This window comes from Bombina bombina, chromosome 4, assembly GCF_027579735.1.
Source record: "Bombina bombina isolate aBomBom1 chromosome 4, aBomBom1.pri, whole genome shotgun sequence".
Taxonomy (NCBI): Eukaryota; Metazoa; Chordata; class Amphibia; order Anura; family Bombinatoridae; genus Bombina; species Bombina bombina.
This window is the reverse complement of record NC_069502.1, coordinates 103,724,563-103,751,411: the sequence shown is the minus strand read 5'-3', so window position 1 is coordinate 103,751,411 and position 26,849 is coordinate 103,724,563. Positions and strand designations below refer to the sequence as shown.

The 26,849-nt window shown below is 41.0% G+C and overlaps 1 protein-coding gene across 1 annotated transcript in view; it reads left to right on the top strand.

The window, feature by feature from the left end:
* The window catches only part of LOC128655955 (cytochrome P450 2K6), a 236,806-nt gene that overhangs the window by 163,360 nt on the left and 46,597 nt on the right, over window positions 1-26,849 (top strand). The window contains exon 8 of the mRNA XM_053709565.1: window positions 20,473-20,657. Coding sequence (XP_053565540.1) covers window positions 20,473-20,657 — 185 coding nt within the window. The remainder of the gene's footprint in view (window positions 1-20,472; window positions 20,658-26,849) is intronic.

Sequence of the window (26,849 nt, the reverse complement as noted above, 5' to 3'; positions counted from 1 at the left end):
TTCCTCCTCTGGGCCGGGTGTACCCTCTGTCTGTTGCAGAGAATTGTGCTATGGAGGAGTATGTTGCCGATGCTCTGTCGCGGGGGATCATCCGCAAATCCTGCTCTCCTGCAGGGGCTGGCTTCTTCTTTGTGAAGAAAAAGGGTGGCGAGTTAAGACCATGTATCGATTATAGGGGTTTTAATCGTCTTAACATTAAGAATGCTTACCCTATTCCACTTATTACGAAACTCTTTGATGGCCTCAAGGGAGCTACGGTCTTTACTAAACTTGATTTGAGAGGAGCGTACAATCTCGTTAGGATTAAGGAGGGCCACGAATGGAAAACAGCATTTAATACCAGGAGCGGGCATTATGAGTATCTTGTAATGCCCTTTGGCCTATGTAATGCTCCAGCTGTTTTTCAGGAATTTATTAATGATGTCCTACGAGATATGTTGCAACAGTGTGTTGTGGTGTACTTAGACGACATCCTCATACACTCACCCACATTTGAGGCTCATCGTTCTGATGTTACACGGGTTCTTCAGAGACTACGTGAGAACGGCCTGTTTTGTAAATTCAAGAAATGTGAGTTCCATCAGACTCAAGTAACCTTCCTAGGTTATGTTATCTTTGTTGCAGGGTTCTCCATGGATCCTGACAAGTTATCTGCAGTTCTGCAGTGACCTCACCCAGTTGGTCTTCGGTCTATTCAACGTTTTTTGGGGTTCGCCAATTACTATAGAAAGTTTATTAAAAACTTGTCTTCCTTGGTCAAACCTATCACAGATATGACCCGTAAAAAGAATGATCCACTCCATTGGTCACCTACTGCCATTAAGGCCTTTGATAGTCTTAAGACTGCCTTTGCTGCCGCTCCAGTTCTGGCTCATCCTAACCCTATCCTGCCTTTCGTTCTTGAGGTCGATGCATCTGAGGCTGGAGTAGTTGCCTACGCCTGACGGTTCCTTGCATCTGTGTGGTTTCTTCTCTAAGAAATTGTCTCCAGCGGAGTGCAATTATGAAATTGGTGACAGGGAATTACTGGCCATAATTTTGGCACTTAAGGAATGGAGGCATCTTCTCGAGGGTACTAGCGTGAAAGTGCTCATTCTTACTGACCACAAGAATTTAACGTATTTATCTGAAGCAAAACGTTTGTCGCCCCGACAGGCCAGATGGGTGCTATTTTTGTCTCGGTTTAATTATGTGGTCTCCTACCTGCCTGGTAGTAAGAATGTTAGGGCTGATGCCCTCTCTCGACAATTTTCACCTCTGTCCAAGAAGGAGTCTGTACCTACTCCTGTTATACCTCCTGACCATATTTTGGCTACCATACGTACTAATTTGACTTCTCCCTTGGGGGAGGAGATCCTGGCTGCACAAACCAATGCTCCTCCTGAGAAACCTAGTGGTAAGTGTTTTGTTCCTGAGAATTTTCGAACTAAACTTTTGCACACTTACCACTATCCTAAAGCCGCAGGTCACCCAGGCAAGAACCAAATGATTTGGTCTGTCACTCGACAATTCTGGTGGCCAGGTCTTCGTTCTGATTTTGCTGCGTATGTTGCCTCCTGCTCAGTTTGTGCACAGAATAAGACTCCTCGACGTCTTCCTGTGTGTCTTCTTCAACCTATTGCTAATGGTGAGCGTCCTTGGACACATCTTTCCATGGACTTCATTGTCAAGCTCCCTGTTTCCAATGGCAATACTGTTATCCTTATGGTGGTTGACCGTTTTTCTAAAATGTCACATTGCATTCCCTTGATGAAGCTGCCTACCGCTCAGGAGCTTGCTTCAATTTTTGCCCGGGAGGTCTTCCGTTTACATGGGTTACCAAAGGACATAGTTGTCACAGCTGCTGATAATCAGAAATGTTCCTTAGGTAAAAGAATCAAATGTGCAGATTCAGTCAATTATATAGGACAAAAATAAGTAGTGTTGTTTCTGCTTTAGTTTTACTTCACATACTGTTTTGAAATAAAAACTAACTGCAGAGTTTTTATATCCCACCTTATCAGAATGTAAGTTTAACTTTAACAATACATTCTTAATATAGTGGTTAGTAATTGATCTTAATGTAACATTTGCAAATGTAATAATCAGTGTGTGGACTCAGAAAATATATAAAAATAAAGATGCTGATAATTTGCTACATCGATGTTTAACAGCATAAAGAAAAAATAAGAGCATTAAGCAAAGGAACTTGTAAACTGGTTGTTTCAATTCCTCAAAACATGCAGGATAAACAAAGTCTTGGTTATAGTATCAGAAGCTGGAACAACTGAGTAAAGTGAGACTTCAAACAGCAACAGTCTGTAGTAGAATGGTAATGCAGTAAGTACTTACTGGAATCCGCTGACAAAAAGGATGTGTTGTCACCAAAGAGCAGCAGGCCTCTGTTTAACTGCAAAGCTCCAGTCTGAAGGGGGAGGTGTCCAGGTGCACACTGAATCTGAAGGCAGACTTCCAGGATATGCTGCAGGAAGCAGCTGAACAAGGCAGTAAGTGGCTCTAATGAGACCAGGGGAGGTTCCTCAATAACAAGCAATGAGCAAAGCAGCTAGGATGCTTATAAAGGAACACAACAGGCAGTTCTTAAAGGGACAGGCTGTAAAGAGATACTGATATTATGACAGGTCCCCCACACAAGGAAAACCTCCAGGTTTTATTTCCAGGAGTCGATTCAGAAAGAGGGTCTCTCAGGATGTCTCCGATGAAAAAGCGAGACCAAACGAGGGGCAGAAATGTTAGTGGCAGGCTCCCAAGAATCCTCCTCATGCGAATACCCCTCCCAATGGACTAAATACTGAAGTACACCCCGAAACACTCTAGAATCCAGTATTTCAGAGACCTCATACTCCTCTTCGTCAGATAGGGACTGAACTGAATCCGGAATGGACGATGGAACAGATCGGACAGGAGTATAAGGTTTAATCATGGCAACGTGGAATGAAGGGTGTATGCGATACCTTTCTGGTAACCATAGTACAACAGCGTTGGAGTTAATGATTTTTTCTATGGGAAATGGTCCTATATACAACTGGTTGAATTTAGCTTTCGTAGCTGGTATTCGTATGTGACGGGTGGATAACCAGACCAAATCCCCGACCTTGTAATCCGGAGCTGGTCGCCGGCATAAATTGTAGTAGTGTTGATGGTGGGATTGAGCCCGGGTGATATTATCCTGTAATAATTTAAAATTTTGAGCGATGGAATTAACTAAGTCGTTAACAGTAGGACATTGAGCATGCATATTGGGTAGGAGATCATAAGTAGGATGAAATCCATAATTGGCGAAAAAGGGGGAAAGCTGAGTGGAATCATTTTTGGTGTTATTATAGGCAAACTCAGCAGTTGCCAAATATTCAGCCCATTTATCTTGTTGCTGGGAACAGAAAACACGTAAATATTGCTCTAAAGTTTGGTTGGTGCGTTCACATTGTCCATTCGTTTGCGGATGATATGATGTTTTCTTGTGATATTCAATTTGTCACATAAGGATTGCCAAAATTTAGATGTGAATTGGCTACCACGGTCTGTGAGAATACTTGTTGGTAGTCCATGTATTTTTACAATGTTTGATAAAAACAACTCCGCGGTTTGAGATGCAGTGGGTAAAGCTTGTATGGGCAAGAAATGTGCCATCTTAGTAAATAAATTGATAACTACTAAAATTGTAGTATAAGTCTTTGATTTAGGCAACTCTACTATGAAATCCATAGCGACATCTTTCCATGGTCGATCGGGTATCGGTAATGACATTAAATATCCATAAGGTTTTTTGTGATCCTTTTTGTTTTGAACACATAAAGTACAAGTTTTAACGTAATCCTCTATTGAGCTCCACATCTTAGGCCACCAGTATTTCCTTTTAATTAAATCATATGTATTTTGTATACCAGGATGTCCATTAAGGACTGAGTCATGGTTTTGTTGTAGAATTACCTTTTGTAAAATTGGTGGTATATACAAGAGATTCTCAAAATAATATAGACTATCTGGATGTTTTATGAGATTATATTTATTTGTATTAACATCCCTGCTTTGAGCATCCTTTAATTCTTGTGTAAAAGGTTGTATGCAGGAGATGAAATTTCCTAGAGATAGAACAGTTCTCTGTGGTTCAATATGGTTATGGGGTGTTCTCTGTCTTGACAGAGCATCTGCTTTCCCGTTACGTGATCCAGGTCTGTATTGTATATGGAAGTTAAACCTAGAGAAATACAGACTCCATCTGAGTTGTCTTGATGACAACGTGCGGTTAGTCTGCAAATACTCTAGGTTCTTGTGGTCAGTATATACAAGAATTGGTATATCTGTACCCTCCAACAAGTGCCTCCAATGTTCGAAAGCTGATTTAATCGATAGGAGTTCTTTTTCCCCAATTGGATAGTTAATTTCTGGAGGTGTTAAAGATTGTGAGTAGTAAGCAACCGGATGAACGGGTTCTGTTAAACTTGTCCTTTGAGATAGGATGGCACCTATTGCATACTCCGATGCATCAACTTCTAGGATGTACTGTTTTGTAGGATCTGGGAAATGAAGTATTGGTGCAGTTGTGAAACATTCTTTTAGTAAATCAAATGCTTGTTGTGCATTCAGAGTCCAAACGAAAGGTGTCCCTCTTCCTGTAAGCCTTGTGAGAGGTTTCACTATAGAAGAAAAATTTTTAATAAATTTTCGATAAAAATTCGAAAAACCTAAGAAACTTTGAAGTTCTTTTACATTGGTTGGTTGTGGCCAATTTGTAATGGAGGATATCTTAGTATCTTCCATATTGATACCATCTGCTGTAATTCTGTTACCAAGAAATGATATATCTTGGGTATGAAATGTACATTTTTCTGGTTTTGCATAGAGATGATTCTCTCTTAATCTGGTTAGTACTGTAGTTACATGTTTTATGTGTTCTTGCAAGGATTCTGAGTAAATCAGGATGTCATCCAAGTAGATGATTACACAAACATCCAGTAAATCACGGAAAACCTCATTAATAAAATGTTGAAAGGTTGCTGGGGCGTTGCAGAGGCCGAATGGCATCACAGTGTACTCGTACAAACCATATCTGGTACTGAACGCTGTGAGCCATTCGTCCCCTTTCCTTATACGGATTAAATTATATGCGCCCCTCAAATCTAGTTTAGTGTAAATAGATGCCTTACCCAACCTTTCAATTAATTCAGTTATCAAAGGTAATGGGTATCTATTTTTAATTGTAATCTTATTCAGCTGTCGGTAGTCAACAATTGGTCTAAGTGTTCCATCTTTATTGCGCACGAAAAACATTCCAGCAGCTGCTGGCGAAGTGGAAGCTCTTATAAAGCCCTTTTTTAGATTCTCATCTAGATATTGTTTTAAGTGCTGTAGCTCAGGCTGAGATAGTGGATAAATGTGACCAAAAGGTATTGGTGACCCAGGAAGGAGATCTATTGGACAATCGTAAGTCCTATCCGCCTCCTTTTTATCAAATACATCCTGAAATTGGGAATAGATTTCAGGTACTGGGTGTTGTAATTTTCCAACTTGATTCTTTGTTGTGGTCAGATTATTTATATGTGAGTATATTTGTTTTGGTAAACAATGTTGCTTACAATAATGAGATTGGAATTGTGTACTAAGTGTTTGCCAATCAATGCTAGGTTGGTGTTGTTGTAACCAAGGTAAGCCTAAGATTAATGGAAATAGAGGTGATGGTGTTACGTCGAATGAAATATGTTCTTTATGTTCCCCGTGTGTAACCATAATAATAGGTGTTGTTTGATGTGTGATTGGTCCGTTAGACATTTGACTACCATCAAAAACACGTAACACATATGAATTTTGTTTTTTCTTTAATGCTATTTCATTCCTATACACCACATCTAAATCAATAAAGTTGCTTGAAGCACTGGAATCAACGAGTGCCTTCAACATAATCTCTTTTGAGCCCCACTGTAAGGAAACAAGTAAATGACAGTAAGATGGTTTATCAAAACTTATGTCAGAAGTACTACTGAAGTTATAGTTCTTACCTCTTTTTATCTTGGTAAGGTTAGGGCAGTCTTTTACTTCATGTTCTTTAGATGCGCAATAAAGACAGAGGTTATTTTCCCTTCTCCTCTTTTTCTCTTCAGGGCTTAAAGGTCCCCTGGTTACACCAATTTCCATTGGTTCTTCTGTAACTTTATAAGATTGATAGGATTTCCTTATTATTGGATCTGAATTATATCTTTCCTTCTTTCGTTCCCTTAAACGTCTGTCAATATTAATTGACAAAGACATTAAATTATCCAGACTTTCTGGTATGTCTATTCTAGATAGCTCATCTTTCAGGGCTTCTGATAATCCTAATCTAAATTGGTTTCTAAGTGAGATGTCATTCCACTGTGAATCTTTTGAAACCCTTTTAAATTCGGCTATATAGTCCTCTACAGGCCTCTTTCCCTGTTTAAGAGCTCTCATTGAATTTTCTGATGTGAGTTTTTTTGCACGGATCATCATACAATAACGCCATAGCAAGAAAAAAAGCTTCTAAGTTATCTAATATGGGATCATTTTGCTCAAAATAAGAGTTGGCCCAGGTTCTAGGCTCTGCTCTGAGATAAGATATAACTGTCAGTACTCTTTGTTTATCAGTAGTGTATGTTTTTGGTCTTAAAGTGAATAAAAGGTAACATGCATTCTTAAAGTCACGGAACTGACTTCTATCACCAGAAAATTTTTCTGGAGGTGATACAATAGGCTCATTTGTTGAATCTATAGTAACCTGTTTAGGAGCTGCAGTATCTTTTATAATGTCTCTTAGTGTCTGATTTTCTAATTGCAACTCTCTTAAACCTTGAGAAAGTTGATCTACTCTCTGTGAAAGATTGTATACATGTGTGGGCAAATCTGCTTGATCCATTTTCAGGCTTGTTATTCTGTCACAGCTGCTGATAATCAGAAATGTTCCTTAGGTAAAAGAATCAAATGTGCAGATTCAGTCAATTATATAGGACAAAAATAAGTAGTGTTGTTTCTGCTTTAGTTTTACTTCACATACTGTTTTGAAATAAAAACTAACTGCAGAGTTTTTATATCCCACCTTATCAGAATGTAAGTTTAACTTTAACAATACATTCTTAATATAGTGGTTAGTAATTGATCTTAATGTAACATTTGCAAATGTAATAATCAGTGTGTGGACTCAGAAAATATATAAAAATAAAGATGCTGATAATTTGCTACATCGATGTTTAACAGCATAAAGAAAAAATAAGAGCATTAAGCAAAGGAACTTGTAAACTGGTTGTTTCAATTCCTCAAACACATGCAGGATAAACAAAGTCTTGGTTATAGTATCAGAAGCTGGAACAATTGAGTAAAGTGAGACTTCAAACAGCAACAGTCTGTAGTAGAATGGTAATGCAGTAAGTACTTACTGGAATCCGCTGACAAAAAGGATGTGTTGTCACCAAAGAGCAGCAGGCCTCTGTTTAACTGCAAAGCTCCAGTCTGAAGGGGGAGGTGTCCAGGTGCACACTGAATCTGAAGGCAGACTTCCAGGATATGCTGCAGGAAGCAGCTGAACAAGGCAGTAAGTGGCTCTAATGAAACCAGGGGAGGTTCCTCAATAACAAGCAATGAGCAAAGCAGCTAGGGTGCTTATAAAGGAACACAACAGGCAGTTCTTAAAGGGACAGGCTGTAAAGAGATACTGATATTATGACAATAGTGTCGGACCGGGGTAGCCAGTTTGTCTCCAGATTTTGGCATTCCTTTTGTGCTCAAATGGGGATTCAGCTTTCCTTCTCCTCGGCATATCACCATCAATCCAATGGGGCTGCGGAACGGTCTAATCAAGCTCTGGAACAATTCCTCCGTTGCTATTTCTCATATCACCGAAATAATTGTTCTGAACTGTTACCTTGGGAAGAGTTTGCTTGTAATAGTGCTATTAATACTTCCTCCAAAATATCCCCGTTCATGGCGAATTATGGCTTTCAACCATCCTTGTTGCCTGATTCATTCATGTCTCAGAGTATTCTGGCATTGGAGGAGCATATCCGGCAACTCCGTTCCACGTGGGTGCAGATTCAGGATTGCCTTCTTCGTTCTATGCAGCGCAAAAAGTTCCAGGCTGATCGTACGCGTCTGCCCGCACCTTCCTACCAGGTTGATGAGAGAGTTTGGCTGTTCTCCCGCAACTTGAACCTTCATGTGCCTTCCAATAAATTGGCTCCTCGTTATGTTGGTCCTTTTCAAATACTCCGACGGGTTAATCCTTTGGCCTACGCTCTTGACCTTCCTCCTGCTATGCGCATCTCCAATGTTTTTCATGTCTCCCTCTTGAAACCATTGGTTTGTAATCGGTTTACCACTGTGTTGCCTCGTTCCCATCCTATCTTTGTTGACAACCATGAGGAGTATGAGGTCAGCAGCATTATTGACTCTCGTATGTCCAGGGGCCGTGTACAGTATTTGGTTCACTGGAGAGGCTACGGTCCGGAGGAGCATGCTTGGGTTCCCTCCTCTGATGTTCATGCTCCCACCCTCCTCCGTGCCTTCCATGCCCGTTTCCCCAATAAGCCTTTTGTCCTTCCGCGGGGGAGGGGTCGTTGAGGGGAGGGTACTGTCAGGGTTTTTTCCCTGTTGTGTTTGCCATGTGCTTGCTGGCAGCCATTTTACTCACCTCTCTTCCTGACTATGGTACATTGTGGGGGATGCTGCTCAATTCCTGCACTTCCTTTTATGGCCAGACTGGTGTGCATCATCTATGTGAGACAGGATGCAGTCTCAGAATTGTGATGTCATCACTTATTATTTAAAGGGCCTCTGTTCAGTATGCTTTGCCTTTGCGTTGTCTCAGACTTGTTTGTGAGAGTTCCTGTATATTACCTGGCTGCCTGACGTCCTTCCTGGTTCCTGATCCCTGGCTTGTTCCTGACTCTGCTGTTTTCCTTGTTCCTGATTCCGGCTCGCCTGACTATTCGCTTTGGCTCCTGACTCGGCTTGTCTGACTACCAGCTCTGGTTTTGATTCCTGGCTTGTTATTTGACTTGTGGATTTTTTATCATTTTTTGCTATTATTAAAGGTGTGATTATTTTTGCACTTCTCGTCTCAGTCTGATTCCTGGCATCCTGACAGGGGGGCATTTATAATTTTTTTTACAAGTAAAAGAGCTCATTACTTTGGGGCAATGCCCAATAAAAGGCCCTTTTAAGGGCTATTTGTAATTTAGTGTAGGGTAGGGCTTTTTTTAATTTTGGGGGTGCTTTTTTATTTTGTTAGTGGGATTAGATTAGGTGTTATTAGTTTAAAATTCTTGTAATTTGTTTATTATTTTCTGTAATTTAGTGTTTTTTTTTTTACTTTAGATCATTTTATTTAATTGTATTTAATTGTATTTAATTTAGGGAATTAATTTAATTATAGTGTAGTGTTAGGTGTAATTATAACTTAGGTTAGGTTTTATTTTACAGGTACTTTTGTATTTATTTTAGCTAGGTAGTTTATTAAATAGTTAATAACTATTTAGTAACTATTCTAGCTAGTTAAAAAAAATACAAACTTGCCTGTAAAATAAAAATAAAACCTAAGCTAGATACAATGTAACTATTAGTTATATTGTAGCTAGTTTAGGGTTTATTTTATAGGTAAGTGTTTAGTTTTAAATAGGAATTATTTAGTTAATGATAGTTATTTTATTTAGATTTATTTTAATTATAGTTAAGTTAGGGGGTGTTAGGGTTAGGGTTAGACTTAGATTTAGGGGTTAATATGTTTATTATAGCGGCGGCGACATTGGGAGCAGCAGATTAGGGGTTAATAAATGTAGTTAGGTTGTGGTGACATTGGGGCGGCAGATTAGGGGTTAATAAAAAATAATGTAGGTGGCGGCAATGTTGGGGGCAGCCGATTAGGGGTTAATAAGTCTAATGTAAGTGGCAGCGATGTCCGGAGTGGCAGATTAGGGGTTAATAATTATAATGCAGGTGTCGGCGATGTCGGGGGTGGCAGATTAGGGGTTAATAAGTGTAAGATTAGGGGTGTTTAGACTCAGGGTTCATGTTTGGCTGTTAGGTGTAGATATAAATTGTATTTCCCCATAGGAATCAATGGGGCTGCATTACTGAGCTAAACGCTGCTTTTTTGCAGGTGTTAGGTTTTTTTTCAGGCGGCTCTCCCCGTTGATTCCTATGGGGAAATCAGGCACAAGCACGTTACACCAGCTCACCGCTGACTTAAGCAGCGCTGGTATTGAGGTGAGATGTGGAGCAAAATTTTGCTCTACGCTCACTTTTTTGCGGTTAAAGCCGTGTTTGTAAAAACATGTAATACCAGCTCTGTCTGTAAGTGAGCGGTGAGCATAAACTGCTCGTTAGCACCGCACCCCTGTTGCCACAAAACTCGTAACCTAGAAGACTAAAATTACAAAAAATAACAAACGAAATTATCCAAAACAATAAAAAGTATACCTATTCTAATACCCTGTTTAAAAAAGAAATCCACCCCAAACACACAAAATAAAAAAACCTGACTAAAAAACCTAATATACCCATTGCCCTGAAAAGGGCATTTGTATAGGCATTGCCCTTAAAAGGGCAATTTAGTACTTTTGCTGCCCTTAAAGGGCATTCAGCTCTTTTAAGAGTGCCCAAACCCTAATCTAAAATAAAAACCTACCCAAAAACCCTTAAAAAAAACCTAACACTAACCCCGACGATCCACTTACAGTTTTTGAAGTCCCACTTGAATGATCTTCATCCAGTCGCAAAGTCCTCATCCAGGCGGCGAGAAGTCTTCATCCAGACGGCCTCTTCTATCTTCATCCAGGCGGCAAAGTCCTCATCCAGGTGGTGAGAAGTCTTCATCCAGGCGACCTCTTCTATCTTCATCCAGGCGGCATCCTCTATCTTCATCCTGGCGGCACGGAGCGGGTCCATCCTGAAGACATCCTGCGTGGAGTCTTCCTACGGTCGCTGCCGTACACTGAATCTTCAATGCAAGGGAGCTGTTTCAAATTGTGGTCCCTTGCATTCCTATTGGCTGAAAATTTTGAATCAGCCAATAGGAATTATAGCTGCTAAAATCCCATTGACTGTTTAAATCAGCCAATAGGATTTAAGCAGCTCTTATTCTATACTTTAATATAGTATTTGCGATGCAGGAGGGCCTTGGTTTAGGGGTTAATAGGTAGTTTATGTGTGTTTAGTGTACTTTGTAACACTTTAGTTAAGAGTTTTATGTAACAGTTTTGCTGCGTGAAACTCATAACTACTGCTCTCATATGGCGATAGGGAACTTGTCATTATAGGGTATATCGCAAGCTTTTTAGCCTCACCGCAAAACTCGTAATGTCTGCGCTATGTAAATGCCATGAAAAAACGTAATTTTTACGAGTGCGGGACTGAAGTTGCGTTACAGGCTAAAAGGTTTGCAGTACAACTATACCGACAAGACTTGTAAGTGCTGCGTTGCTGTTTTAATGTTGAAATAACCATTATTTCAGCGTTAAAAGATGAATGCACAAACTTGTAATCTACCTGTTTCTGAGGAGCCAGCTTCTACTGAGCATGTGCAAGATACACAGAATATATTTATATGCATTTTGTGATTGGTGGAGGGAGGGAAAATAGAACTAATTTTAAAAATTGTCAGAAATCTACTTCTCATTTGAAAAGCAAACTAAATGCCTTTGCATTATATATTTAGTAGGCGCTTACTGATAATGCTATTCTTCTATGTTAAGTGGTCCTTTAAGAAGCAGCGGTCTGTGCTCCAAAGCTGAATTCACAGATTAAATGGAGCCCATAGTGTAAGGTGGAAGTGTCCATAAATCCCTATGGTAACCGCAGGTTTCTTCTGTACTGAAAACAATTATGGACAGTTAATAATAAGTCACTGAAATATGCGATTAATGACTGTGTAAAATATAGCAGAATTAAGTCTGGAGTCTGCGCTTCCACTTCTAACTGGAATTGGAACCCTCATTCATTTAGAGTTTATTTAAAAAAGAAGAAATATAAATCATAGAAGGCAATAGCAAATATTTCTTATCAATTTTGCATAGTTCTCATGGTATCCTTTGCTAAAGAGTAAGCTTGGGTGAAACACGTCTCTAGCCATCTGGCAGCAGTGCTGCCATAAACTGCTAAAGACACATACACATGTGAACAAAGCAAATTGATTATATAAGTAAATTGGATTTTTTTTTTTAAATTGCATGCTTTATCTGAATCATGAACATTTAATTTTGACTTTACTCTCCCCTTAAATATTTGATAGTAAGATCTCAGTATCTCAATGTTGGTGTTTAAGGGACATGAAATTTTTATTTTATTTTATGATTTAGAAAGAGCATGCAATTTTAAACAACTTTCCAATTTAGTTCTATTATCTAATTGCTTTAGTCTGTTGCTGATTGGGTAGCTGCACATAGATTTATATTTCTTCAACAAAGGATACCTAAAGAACGAAGCAAATCAGATAGTTGAAGTAAACTGGACATTGTGTAACACAGCGCCATGTATTGGTTCATCACCAAAATGTGTATGGGGAAAATACTCATTTGCATACATTGTGCATAAGGTGACATTTCAAATGTATGGTTGTGAGTTGCATCATTTATCCCTCCCCTGAATCCCCCTTCCTTTTGTTAGTTATATTTTATTATTATTTTATTTGTTGTTTTCTATATGTTTTATGTGACGTATGTCACCATAAGTTAACTGGTGTGTTGTTAGAGTCTCGTACAGAGTGAAATAAGGCATTTTGAGTAGCTCCTTATAGTTACAGTTTGTTTTGCCTAGTTCTTTCGGGAATTTCAGTGGTAGAGTCTTAGGGGCCCATTTATCAAACTCCAAATGGAGCTTGTGGGCTTGTGTTTCTGGCGAGACTGCTGCTCCATAATCCTGTCTGCCTGCTCTGAGCAGGAGAACAGGAATCGCCGGAAATCAACCCGATCGAGTACGATCGGGTTAATTGACACCCCCTGCTGGCGGCCCATTGGCCGCAAGTCTGCAGGGGGTCGGCGTTGCACCAGGAGCTCTTGTGAGCTGCTGGTGCAATGCTGAATACGGAGAGTGTATTACTCTCCGCATTCAGCGATATCTTGCGGACTTGATCCGCACTGTCGGATCAGGTCCATAAGACATTTGATAAAGAGGCCCTTTAGGACCTGCTTTTTGGCTACATTTTCCAAAATCATCATACTTCAATGTGGCTACTGTAAGGTTTATTTTTTTAGTTATTGTTATTTAAAACTATGCTTACATACTTTCTGATCAAGAGCACAGTAGGTGAATGCATATTTGAATGTTATTTAATACATTTGATAGAACAGCATTTTTAATATGCTGTGTTGTGTACCCATTTGCTAAAGGGCTTGTCACTAGGGCAGTACCCTTAAATGGTCAAATTTACATCATTTTTAAGGGTACATTATGGTACCATAGAAGTCCAATTTAGTTACCAAAGGTACATATTTGCCTTTGAAAGGTACAATCTGCAAGGGTATCAATATATATCCATGGTAAAGGGTACAGCGGCTTTACAATTGACGGTACTGCCCCAGTAATAAGCTGTTATACCCCCAAAGGTACAATTTTTACACATTTATTTCTGACAGTGTACAGTCATGGAGAATGCAACCTCAAAATGATATAAATAAACTTGAAATTAATGGTTAATAAAATAGTGCATGGTCTTAAAAATAAAACTTAGAGTAGAAAGAGGAGAGTGTTGATATTATATAACTTCAAGTATATTAAGGTATTTAATAAAGCTGAAGATTTAAGTATTTTTTTCACAAAAAATAGCAATGGAGTTAGGATCTTGCTAGTCGACTAATGACTACAAAAGAAAGGAGACACCGCTCAGATCCCAGATCCGGAGTTGAAAGCCGTAACGAGGCAGGGCAGGGAAGCACTGTACTTACTGGGGCTCCGTGGTGCTGGCTGTATTCGGCAGACAAACCGCAAAGCAAGCAAGCAAAATAGAAACTAGCCACAGCTGGGAAACAGTTAAAAGTTATCCACTTTATTGAAAAAATGCAAAAAGCACCATACAAAAGGGCAAATCTGACACGTTTCAGCCTTCAATCGAGCGCTTCCTAATAGATAAAATTAAAACATAAGACACAATGATTTAAAGGCGAGTTGCACCAATCAAATCCTGACGTAAAAAAACAGGTGTATGTTGTCACCTTAAACCTCGCTCTCTGCTTCAGACACAGCATCCACTGCTGTACTGTCACATAGGGGTCTCCATTTCTACTAGCTGTGAAGTGTGCTGCGTGAGAAGCGGCCACACGCTCCCCAGACCTCACAGCTGTTTGTGGCCGACGGGAGTGTTGCGATGGGGGCATGACAGGGCGTCACAATGGGCGTGGCCGGGCGGGTTCCGCCGCGATGGGCGTGGCCGGGCGGGTGCCGCCGCGATGGGGCGTGGCCGGGCGGGGTCCCCGATGTGAAGACTTCAAGACAGAGCCAGAGAGGGAGCAGGAGAGGGGGGGAGAAGGGCATACTCCTCTGACACGGTACCTACGCAGATGTTCCCGTACTGCTGAGCGACACTGGAGGAAATCTCAGAGTTCAGCTGACTTTCTTCACTACAAGTTCATCATGAACTCCTACTATTCTGCCCTTAATCTTTATATAACGGGGTTTGAACTAGGCCCACAATTACCCCTGTGGGTCTTTACCCCAGCTACCTCCATGTGCTCTGCAGGCTGATCCTGAGTCTCCGCTACCCACACAGTAATAACAGTAAAACAGTATGAACATGTATTAAAGGATTATGGCAAATAAAAATAAGGCAAGAAATACAGTGGCTAACTAACACACCAACTCTCTCTAACCAGGCCCAGCACCCTCCCAAACCACCTGCGAACCCACCCTCAGGCTTCACCCTAATGGCTGATGGGTACCAGTTGGTGCACAGAAATGTTGGGGCCCTTTAAGGTAATCCACATGCATTTAAACAGTTACAGCTCATAGGAAACTGCAATCCACAGGAAGAGCTGTTTATAAGTTTCTGTGATGGACAGAATGCCCTGTCAGTATGACAAGGGGAGAGGATACTCCTTACCACTAAACAGGATTCATCTGCACAGGCTGAAAGAAAACTCCAAGGTCTGCCAGTCATTTACTTTGTCTGCATTCTTCTCCAAAGCTCTCTCACAGGGTAAGACTGCAGCTGGCAGCATACACTAAATCAGCAGAGGAATGTGGTTACTTTACAAGATGAAGTCTGCAGCTCTCTCACAGCCAGGCCTCACACACACCTTCACTGCTCTGACATGTCTGCTTCCTCCTGTGTCTTACACTCTTCTTTCAGTTTCACTTGATCACATGACCAACCAGTCTAATAGTTACCTAGGCAACTTCTCCTGCAGACTGTATACAGGTGCAAAAGTTCAACAGGAAAATGTTCAACAGGAAGGGCTACATTTATAAGCAACAATACTTCTCTAATCTTATATCTACTCTTTCCTCTAACCCAAATGTCTCTTTTCCACATTTAATACTCTTCTCCGCCCACCCCACCTCCTAATACAACTTCTCTCTCAGCTCAAGATTTTACCAGTCACTTCAATAACAAAATTGACTCCATCAGAAATGAAATCTCCTCTCAACTTACTACCAATCTCCCACCCCCTCAAAAGATCACAATCATCCAAAACCCAAATACACTTAAATTTAGCTCTTTTGCCCCTTTTACAGAGGAAGAAGTTTCTGCCCTTATACTGTCCTCCCACCTCACTACCTGTCTCCACGACCTTATCCCCTCACATCTACTCCCCTCCCTCTCTTCTACCCTCACCCCCATACTCATACATATTTTCAACCTCCTCCTCAGCACTGGTATATTTCCCTTATCTCGATCCAACCTTTCCATCCAACTACCATCCTATTTCGTTACTCCCTCTTGCCTCAAAGCTCCATGAAAAGCTAGTATATGCATGTCTAACCCATTTCCTTACACTAAACTCTCTTCTTGACCCACTGCAATCTGGATTTCATCCCCATCACTCCAGAAAGACAGCAATTGTAAAGGGTACCAACGACCTACTTACAGCAAAATCCAAAGGCCTCATATCTCTGCTTATCCTCCTTGATCTGCCTGCAGCCTTTGACACTGTTGACCACCCTCTTTTGCTCCAAACCCTCCAATCCTTCGACATCTGCGACACAGTTCTCTTGTGGTTCTCTTCCTATCTATCTAACCGTACCTTTAATGTAGCCTTTTCCGGAGCATCCTCTGCCCCGTTACCACTTTCTGTTGGGGTACCTAAAGGCTCTGTCCTCTGTCCCCTACTCTTTTCAATCTATACATCATTATTAGTTTCCTTAATAAAGTCCCATGGGTTTCAATATCATTTGTATGCCGATGACACCCAAATCTATCTCTCTGCACCTGATCTACCTCCTTCTTTACTAACCCGTGTCACTAACTGTCTATCTCATATCTCATCTTGGTTGTCCTCTCATTACCTTAAGCTACATCTCTCCAAAACTGAACTCCTTATTTTTCCCCCTTATTCAAAACTCTCCACCCCCCCAATTTTCTATAACTGTTGATAATTCCATCATTACCCCTAAATCGCATGCCCGAGGTCTTGGGGTCACACTTGACTCAGACCTCTCCTTCACTCCTCACATTCAGTCCTTGGCTAAAGCCTGCTGCTTCCACCTTAAAGACATCTCTAAAATTAGACATTTCCTCACACAAGACACAGCTAAGATTTTAATCCACTCTCTCATCCTTTCCCGCCTTGACTACTGCAACTCCGTCCTCTCTGGTCTACCTAGCTGACATCTAGCTCCTTTACAATCCATAATGAAGGCCTCTGCCAGGCTCATCTTCCTTACATGTCGCTCTTCATCTGCTGCACCTCTCTGCCAATCCCTTCACTGGCTTCCTCTTGCCTCCAGGATTAAACACAAAATTCTCACTCTGACATACAAAGCCCTCATCTGCACTGCTCCCTCATACATTTCAGACCTTGTCTCCAGATACTCTCCCTCCTGTACTCTTCGCTCTGCTCATGATCTCCTACTCCCCTCCTCTCTTGTTACTTCCTCACATTCCTGTTTACAGAACTTCTCCAGACTGGCCCCCATCTTGTGGAACTCCCTGCCTCGCTGCACAAGATTCTCCCCTAGGTTTAACAGCTTCAAGCACTCCCTAAAGACTCTACAATTCAGGGATCCATACAATCAACACAAACCTTTCATAACTCAATTGTTTTCCCCTTGATCCCCTTAGAATGTAAGCCCGTGAGTCCAGCTGTTTGTAGATCACTTTCATAAGAGCCGACTACAACAGTGCAACTCTCGGCAGGGTCTTTTACCCATTTGATCCCTATCAATGTTATACTGTATACCAACTACGTTTATAGCGCTGCAGAATCTGTTGGCGCTGTACAAATACCTGTTAATAATAATAATAATAATAATAATAACATGTGGGACCTTGGTTTTTAATTTGTATATCCAATATACTTCCTTTTTGTTAAGGATTTTATACTTATTTCCACCACTAGGTGGGATTTTGACTAGGTCTATTACTCTGATTTTAAACTCTGGTATGTTTGTAAAGTATAAATCATTAAAATGTTTGGCAACAGCTGCATTCTTATTGAAATTCTTTACATCCCTGAGATGTTCCCTCGTACGTGATCTAAGGGCTCTGGATGATTGTCCTATATACTGTTCCCCACACAAACTGCAATTCAATAGATACACAATAAATTTAGTTAAGCAAGTAGCATGGAATACAATTTTAAAAGTCTCCTTTGTTACAAAACTTTAAAATCTATCAGAAAATTCCATTACTTTACATGTTGAACAATTGGTTAAATGTGATCTACGATTACCAGTGCTTGAAAGTCAATTGGAAATATTGCGAGAGTTGGAACATATCAGGCTGGGTGATAATTTTGATGCTAATGTTTGTGTTTTTTTAGCAACAAATTTACATTTGTCTACAACAGATGCTTAAACTGAGTCACCCTTCAGTATATATAAATGTTTTCTGAGGATTTTACAAATTGTATCAAATTGCAATGAGTATTCAGTAGAAAATACGATAGTATCTTGAGAAAATGTTTTTCTTTTACAGTCATTTTTGGGATTTTTATGTGGTTCCCAGTGTTTTATCTCTTCATAAGTTGATATTATAGATTTACTATCATAACATCTAGAACTAAGTCTATGTATAAGATCTTTATCTTGTTGCTCATAACTCTGTATTGTACTCGCATTACGGTGGAGTCTCATGAATTGGATTTTAGGCTTTTTAAATCAGCTTACCTCGCGCTCCCCAGACCTCACAGCTGTTTGTGGCCGACGGGAGCGTTGCAATGGGGGCGTGGCCGGGCGTCGTGATGGGCGTGGCCGGGCGGGTTCCGCCGCGATGGGCGTGGCCGGGTGAGTGCCGCCGCAATGGGGCGTGGCCGGGCGGGGTCCCCGATGTGAAGACTTCAAGACAGAGCCAGAGAGGGAGCAGGGGAGGGGGGGAGAAGGGCCAAAGAGGGGAGAGAGAGCCAAAGGGGGGAGAGAGAGCCAAAGAGAAGGGGGGGGGGGAGAGAGAGCCAAAGAGAAGGGGGGGAGAGAGAGCCAAAGAGAAGGGGGGGAGAGAGAGCCAAAGAGAAGGGGGGGGGAGAGCCAAAGAGAAGGGGGGGGAGAGCCAAAGAGAAGGGGGGGAGAGCCAAAGAGAAGGGGGGGGAGAGCCAAAGAGAAGGGGGGGGGAGCCAAAGAGAAGGGGGGGGAGAGCCAAAGAGAAGAGGGGGGGGGGGAGAGCCAAAGAGAAGGGGGGGGGGGAGCCAAAGAGAAGGGGGGAGAGCCAAAGAGAAGGGGGGGGGAGAGCCAAAGAGAAGGGGGGGGGAGAGCCAAAGAGGAAAAAGAGCCAAAAAGGAGAGAGAGCCAAAAAGGAGAGAGAGCCAAAGAGGGGGGATAGAGAGCCAAAGAGGGGGGAGAGAGAGCCAAAGAGGGGGGGGGCAGAGCCAAAGAGGGGGAGGGAGAGCCAAAGAGGGGTGGAGAGAGCCAAAGAGGGGGGAGAGAACAAAAGAGGGGGGAGAGAGCCAAAGAGGGGAGAGAGAGAGCAAAAGAGGGGGGGGGGCAAAGGGGAGGGGAGAGCCAAAGAGGGGGGAGAGAGAGAGCCAAAGAGGAAAGAGAGCCAAAGAGGAGAGAGAGCAAAAGAGGGGAGAGAGCCAAAGAGGGGGGAGAGAGAGCCAAAGGGGGGGGAGAGCCAAAGGGGGGGGAGCCAAAGGGGGGGGAGAGCCAAAGGGGGGGGGGGAGAGCCAAAGGGGGGGAGAGAGCCAAAGGGGGGGGGGGAGCCAAAGGGGGGGGGGAGCCAAAGGGGGGGGGAGCCAAAGGGGGGGAGAGAGCCAAAGGGGGGGGAGAGAGCCAAAGGGGGGGAGAGCCAAAGAGGGGGGAGAGAGAGAGCCAAAGAGGAGAGAGAGCAAAAGAGGGGAGAGAGCCAAAGAGGGGGGGAGAGAGCCAAAGAGTGGGGAGGAGAGCCAAAGAGGGGGGAGAGAACAAAAGAGGGGGGAGAGAGAGCAAAAGAAAGGAGGGAGAGAGCAAAAGAGGGGAGAGAGAGAGAGCAAAGGAGAGGGGGGGAGAGAAAGCAAAAGAGAGGGGGGAGAGAAAGCAAAAGAAAGGGGGGAAGAGAGAGCAAAAGAGAGGGGGGAGAGAGCAAGGGGTGGGACCGCTGTACTGCAAAAAATGGCCCGTGTACACGGGCTTTAGTACTAGTATAGAATAATATGTTAGAGCCAAAAGGGTTGTTCATGTTGTAAATGTATTGCATTCTCAGACAGTAGATTTTTTGATTTCCATGTTATTAATCATTTTATCATAATGAAAGATTATTTTGTTCTAAGATAACATATTCTTTGATGTTAAACTTATTTCTATCTTTCGAATGATGCAGCACAAATGTTTTGCTATTCTGCTTCAATTGTACATGGGATTTAGCATAGTTCATGTGTTATATAAAGTGTAACTACAGCTTTAAGGTGACAATAGATACCTGATTTTTTACATGTCAGGATTTCATTGGTTCAATTGGCTTTTAAATCATAATGTCTTATGGTTGAATTTTATCTATGAGGAAGCACCCGGTTGCAGCGTGAAACTCGTCAGATTTGCCCTTTGTATAGTGCTTTTTACATTTTTTTCAATAGTGGACCACTTTTAACTTTTTCTCAGTTGCAGCTTGTTTTCTTTGTCGACTAATGATTATTTTACGTAAGAGATTTTTTTTTAGGAAAAGAGCAGTTGATTTATGAAATAGCCTTTTGGTAGATGTGTTAAATATAAAATATAAAATTATGTAAGGGAATATCTAAGATACAACTAAGGATATCCATTAATCATGTTTATCATACAGTAGAACATTCAGGCAATATGTTTATATGTTGCAAATATTTTTAATTTATAAAAAAACTTTATTTTACCCATACTGTCTTAAAAGAGTTGAATAAATAGCTTAAAATGACAAAATATATTTTATCCTTACAGAAAATGTGCAAAATGAAATTGAAAAAGTGATTGGATCTGCCCAGCCTCAAATGGAACACCGTAAAAAAATGCCGTATACTGACGCTGTAATTCACGAAATTCAAAGATTTAGTAGCATTATACCAACCCCTAGTCCACGTGAGATTACTCATGATGTTGTTTTAAAAGGTTATTTTCTACCAAAGGTTTGTAACAATGTTATCTCTTCTATATGTTTAAATGTTTTTTCTAAAATAGCTGATCTATGAAATAACATAAGCAAAGCTGTATTCTTATTGTATGCTTGTATAAATTTACTGCTTAGCTTACAAAATACACGTTACTAAATTAGGAATTAATATATGAGAACAATTCTAGAAAGCTTAAAGGAGCATTAAACACTAAGGGCCAGATTACAAGTGGAGCGCTAAATACCGGATTCATGAAATAAATATTTGTGCTCCACTGTGTAAAACCAGCGCCGCTAATGTGTGCTGGTATTACAAGCTGTCAGCGAGCTCGAGTTCGCATAGTTGGGAAAAATTGCACTCACGAGAGTGGGCTTCCATAGGATTCAATGAGAGCCTTGTTCTGATGCTGTCAGATGCACAGAGAAGCGATGGCAGCAAATATAAATATATATGTATATGATTGTATACATACTGTATATATGTATGTGTTAATATGTGTATATACACATATAAACACATACATATATATGTACAGTATATAAGCATATACATATACAGTATATTTACTGGAAACACACAGTCCCCATAGACCATAATGTAAAGGCACTTTTCAGTGCTGTTTTTTCTTTTCTAACACCCTACTCTCGTCAACTTTAGCCCCAAAATATTGCCTAGTGCAGTTATTTTATTAAAAAATTAAGATGCTGCTACCTTTATTTTGGGGGCATTTGGGGCACATTTATAAAATTAACTAGAGATCTGATCTCTGGTTAATTTTAGAAGTGCTATTTGCTACTGCAAGCTCGCGGTAGCAATATTCAGCCACTTGTAATGGCTGGTCAATTAACGCATGCCCGCAAATGAGCAAATTTGCCATCTGCGGCCCGCGATAATTTAGCACTCCACTTGTAATCACACATCCACTTTTGTGGATGTGTGATTATCAAGGGACTACAGCACCCTTTTTTGGCTTGCTTCTGACAGTGGTGCTGGGCTATCAAGTGTATTCAATATACTATTTCTGCACAAATTAATAATTTCTGATCACCATGGTTATGGTAACCCCACAAACCTTGTTAAAGTTGGGAATCTTACCCTTAAAATGTATTACTAAGATACTATATAATTCACAATTATACACACATCCTTGCACTTCACTACTGCCATGACAATAAAATATATATGTAAAGACCATTTAGATCATTTCACTAAGACACTCTTGCACACATTATAGACACTGTGAACTCCAATTATTTATCTTTTAACTCCACACATATAAATGTTTGCACATGGTTGCTTCACTGGTTTATAATTTATACATTTTATTTAAATCTTTAGCATCACTATTTTTAAGCTATATAGGAAACATCACTATGATTCACTATTCATTATAATTAAATGAATAATATACACTGTTGTATATAAATAATGAATATCACTCATATAGAACTGCAATTCGTTCTAGTGGATAATATATTGAATTTGAAAATAATAAAAATATAGTTTTATCTCATCAGTAGTGATGTCGCGAACATAAAATTTTCCGTTGGCGAACGCAAATTTCCACAAATGTTCGCGAACGGGCGAACCTGGCGAACCGCCATAGACTTCAATAGGCAGGCGAATTTTAAAACCCACAGGGACTCTTTCTGGCCACAATAGTGATGGAAAAGTTGTTTCAAGGGGACTAACGCCTGGACTGTGGCATGCCGGAGGGGGATCCATGGCAAAACTCCCATGGAAAATTACATAGTTGATGCAGAGTCTGGTTTAATCCATAAAGGGCATAAATCACCTAACATTCCTAAATTGTTTGGAATAACGTGCTTTAAAACATCAGGTATGATGTTGTATTGATCAGGTAGTGTAAGGGTTACACCCGCTTCACAGTGACAGACCAAACTCCCCGTTTAACGCACCGCAAACAACCGCAAACAGTCCATTTGCACAACCGCAAACTCCTAATTTGCACAAGGTTGGATACCAAGCTAGCCATGTCCCGTTCCTTGCCCTCACTGATATCATTGAAGGTCTCTTCCTCCACCCAGCCACGTACAACACCAAGGGTCCCCGAAAGGTGACAACAAGCCCCCTGGGACGCCTGCTGTGTTTGGTCTTCCACCTCATCAAAGCCACCTTCCTCCTCTGACTCCTCTTCTTCAGACTCCTCTCTCTGCATTGACTCTCTCTGCGTTATTATAAGGTGTGTTAAGTAGTATTATTCCTATCAGTTTAATCCCTGTTATGTGCCTTTTTTTTTGTTTGGTTTTTTAAGCCACAGTGCAGCACCAGAGGCCAGAAAAATTAGGCATGTACACATGCCTGAAAAATTAGGTATTGTTGCAGCCGCTGCTGTAGCAGAGGCCAGAAAAATTGATGTTTGTTTCCCAGGCAGAAAGTGCCCTAAAACATTGCGGCTTGAACCCTAGTTGGTGGCGGATAAGTCACGCAAGTCATCCAGCATTCAGAGATAAAATACAGCAGCGTGTGGACCATTTTTAGCCCAAGGCAGCTCATCTCATCAGGCCTTTTTTAGTCGAATGTATCGCCCACTGTCAGTCCCTTCGGGATCCATCCCTCATTCATCTTAATAAAGGTGAGGTAATCTAGACTTTTTTGACCTAGGCGACTTCTCTTCTCAGTGACAATACCTCCTGCTGCACTGAAGGTCCTTTCTGACAGGACACTTGAAGCGGGGAAGGCCAGAAGTTCTATTGCAAATTGGGATAGCTCAGGCCACAAGTCAAGCCTGCACACCCAGTAGTCAAGGGGTTCATCGCTCCTCAGAGTGTTGATATCTGCAGTTAAGGCGAGGTAGTCTGCTACCTGTCAGTCGAGTCGTTCTCTGAGGGTGGACCCCGAAGGGCTGTGGCGATGCGTAGGACTTAAAAAGCTCTGCATGTCCTCCATCAACAAAACGTCTGTAAAGCATCCTGTCCTTGCCGGCGTGGTCGTGGGAGGAGGAGGATTACTTTCACCTCTTCCCCTGTTAGATTCCCATTGTGCTGTGACATCACCCTTATACGTTGTGTAAAGCATACTTTTTAATTTATTTTGGAACTGCTGCATCCTTTCCGACTTGCGGTAATTTGGTAAAATTTCAGGCACTTTCTGCTTATACCGGGGGTCTAGTAGCGTGGACACCCAGTACAGGTCATTCTCCTTCAGCCTTTTTATACGAGGGTCACTCAACAGGCACGACAGCATGGAAGACCCCATGTAATAATTGACTAAGTTCTTTGCCTTATCCTTTGTATAGCTGTGTCTTTTCACACTTACATAACTCCTCCCCAACAAGCAGTTTAAATTTCCCTCCTACTCATACCAAATTGCTTGATTGTTGAATCCAGCTTCTCACCCTCTAACCTGCTTGCAACTTTAGAGACAGACGCGGCTCACCTCTCTACCAAACACAGGACCGGAACCGGCAAGCTGTGACGTCACACGCCATCGCACACGCTGCAATTTCCCCAAACTCTGCAGGGGAACTTCGCTCTGTCCGGACAGACCTCACCCTTTACTTTTACTAGTAAGTCTCAAAAGCGCTTCCTTCAAACTCATACCGAAGTAACTTACGATCATTCAGCAATTACTCCTGACATGTCTCAGAATCTTAGTTAGGTTGCCTTCATATGTAAATGCTCTATTCAACCTATATTCTTAAGAGTTCAGATTCAACACCTAATTGCTGCATAAATCTCATTAACCCTATTTGTTGCCTTAAGTTGTACACTATGTCTGCTGCCACCTATGATTAGATATGGTATGTCTAAAACTTTAACTTGCAATTGCTTGTTGTTTATATGTGGGAACCAGTTTGTCAATACTGAGTGGGGCTATATGCTCTGAGGTCTCAGCCATTGTCACTCCTATCCTTATATTAAAGTGAACTGTATCTAATGATTCTGATCCTTGCTGCCTTCCCTCACTTACACAGAATCACTGATACATTCACAACACTCCTAAACCTGCAGTTGTGGTCCTAAAAATTCCCTCTCTCCTTTACAGGGGTGAGATTACCTTCCACAGGCTGACAATAACAATCAAGCCTTACCATGGACCCAGCAGCCTTATTATCTCATGTAGAGAAATTAACTCAAACTGTAGATAACCTTACAACAGGGTTAAATACACTACAATTAGAAAACTCTGCCTTAAAGCAATACATCAATGAAAAAATTGATACCCTCACTACACATATTAGTTCTAGTGAACCTCAACCTAATCCTCCACAAACATTTAGTGGTATTCGTTCAGAATTTAGGGAATTCAAAAACTCATGTTCCTTATATTTCAAATTAAAACCCAAAACATACTTCAATGATCATTTGAAGGTTCTCACCACAATTTCCTATCTACGTGGTGAACCACGTATATGGGCAAATTTGTTTTTTGAAACCAATGACCCATTGCTGTACTCATTTGATCAGTTTTTAAAGCAATGGGACAGCTATATGATGATCCCTACAAACAGCTGTCTGCTGAGACAGCAATGAGGTCTCTGAGACAACATAAAAGGCCTGTGGAGGACTACATCGCAGAGTTTAAGAAATGGTCCCCTGATACACAGTGGAATGACCTTTCCTTGCGCAATCAATTCCGCCTAGGCCTCTCAGATACTCTCAAGGATGAGCTAGCTAGACAACCCCTCCCAGAGACTTTAGAACTCCTAATAGATGCTAGCATCACATTAGATAGACGCATCAGAGAGAGACGCTCAGAAAAGTCACACTTAGAAACATCCACCAAACAAACAGTTACTACTCTACATCCACCTAAGACAACTACAAAAGCCTCTGAAATCCCTATGGAACTCGGTTTCATCAGAGGTCCATTAACACTACAGGAAAAATTAAGAAGAAAAGCTTTAGATCTCTGTATGTACTGTGGAGGGATCGATCACTCTGTAAAGGACTGCTCTCAATTACAGCGTAGGAAGGGTAAGATGAACACCACAAGTATATGTTTATCCGCTAAACAACCACAATCTAATCATTGCTCCCTTCCTATCTTATTACAGTGGGATCAGCAAAGACTCAACTCACAAGCAATCCTTGACTCTGGTGCCAGCCACAATTATATAGATTACCAATTCACTATTGTAAATAAAATTCCACTAGTTAAGAAAATGGTGCCTAGTATACTTCGTTTTATTGATGGTAAGGAAATTACATCAGGACCCATCTTATACCACACCATACCTTTAAGGCTCACCACACATGACCAACACACAGAATTTCTTACTTTTGATGTTATACCCTCACCTCTATATCCCATTATACTTGGTATCAGTTGGTTTAAACAACACGATCCCACTATACAATGGTCAACTTCACATGTCATCTTTGATTCTCCTTATTGTAAAAATTTGTGTCTCCATCATGAACAAATTTTACTTGATGTTCCTTTACAAATCCCCAAGGAATACATAACATTCGCTGATGTCTTTGACAAAAAAGAATCAGAGAATCTACCCCCTCATAGGGTTTATGACTGCCCTATAGATCTCCTACCAGGTGTTGATATACCTTACGGCCATATATTTCCCCTCTCTGATCCTGAGTTACAACATCTAAAAACTTATTTGGCAGATAATTTGAAGAAAGGCTTTATACGTCCTTCCACCTCCCCAGCTGGGGCTGGTATTTTTTTTGTTAAAAACAAAGATCAATCCCTAAGACCCATTATCGATTACAGAGAGTTAAACAAGCGTACGATAAAAAACCGCTATCCACTACCTTTAATTCCTCAACTCCTTGATAGATTACAAAATGCTACCATATACACTAAATTGGATCTTAGAGGGGCTTACAACTTGGTACGAATAAAGGAGGGTCATGAATGGCTTACAGCATTCAGTACACGTTATGGCCTTTTTGAATATACTGTGATGCCATTTGGCCTCTGTAATGCCCCGGCTACCTTTCAGTATTTCATAAATGATATCTTCAAGGATTTTTTGGATTTATTTATGGTAATATACCTGGATGACATACTCATATTCTCTACCTCACTTACTGAACACATCAAACATGTCACCCTAGTATTAACACGGTTACGAGAGAACTCTCTTTATGTTAAACTAGAAAAATGCTTATTTCACTCCAAAGAAATTAAATTTCTAGGTTATATTGTATCACCCCAAGGTATCCAGATGGATAATGATAAGATATCGGTAATTCAAAATTGGCCTTCCCCAAAAAGTAA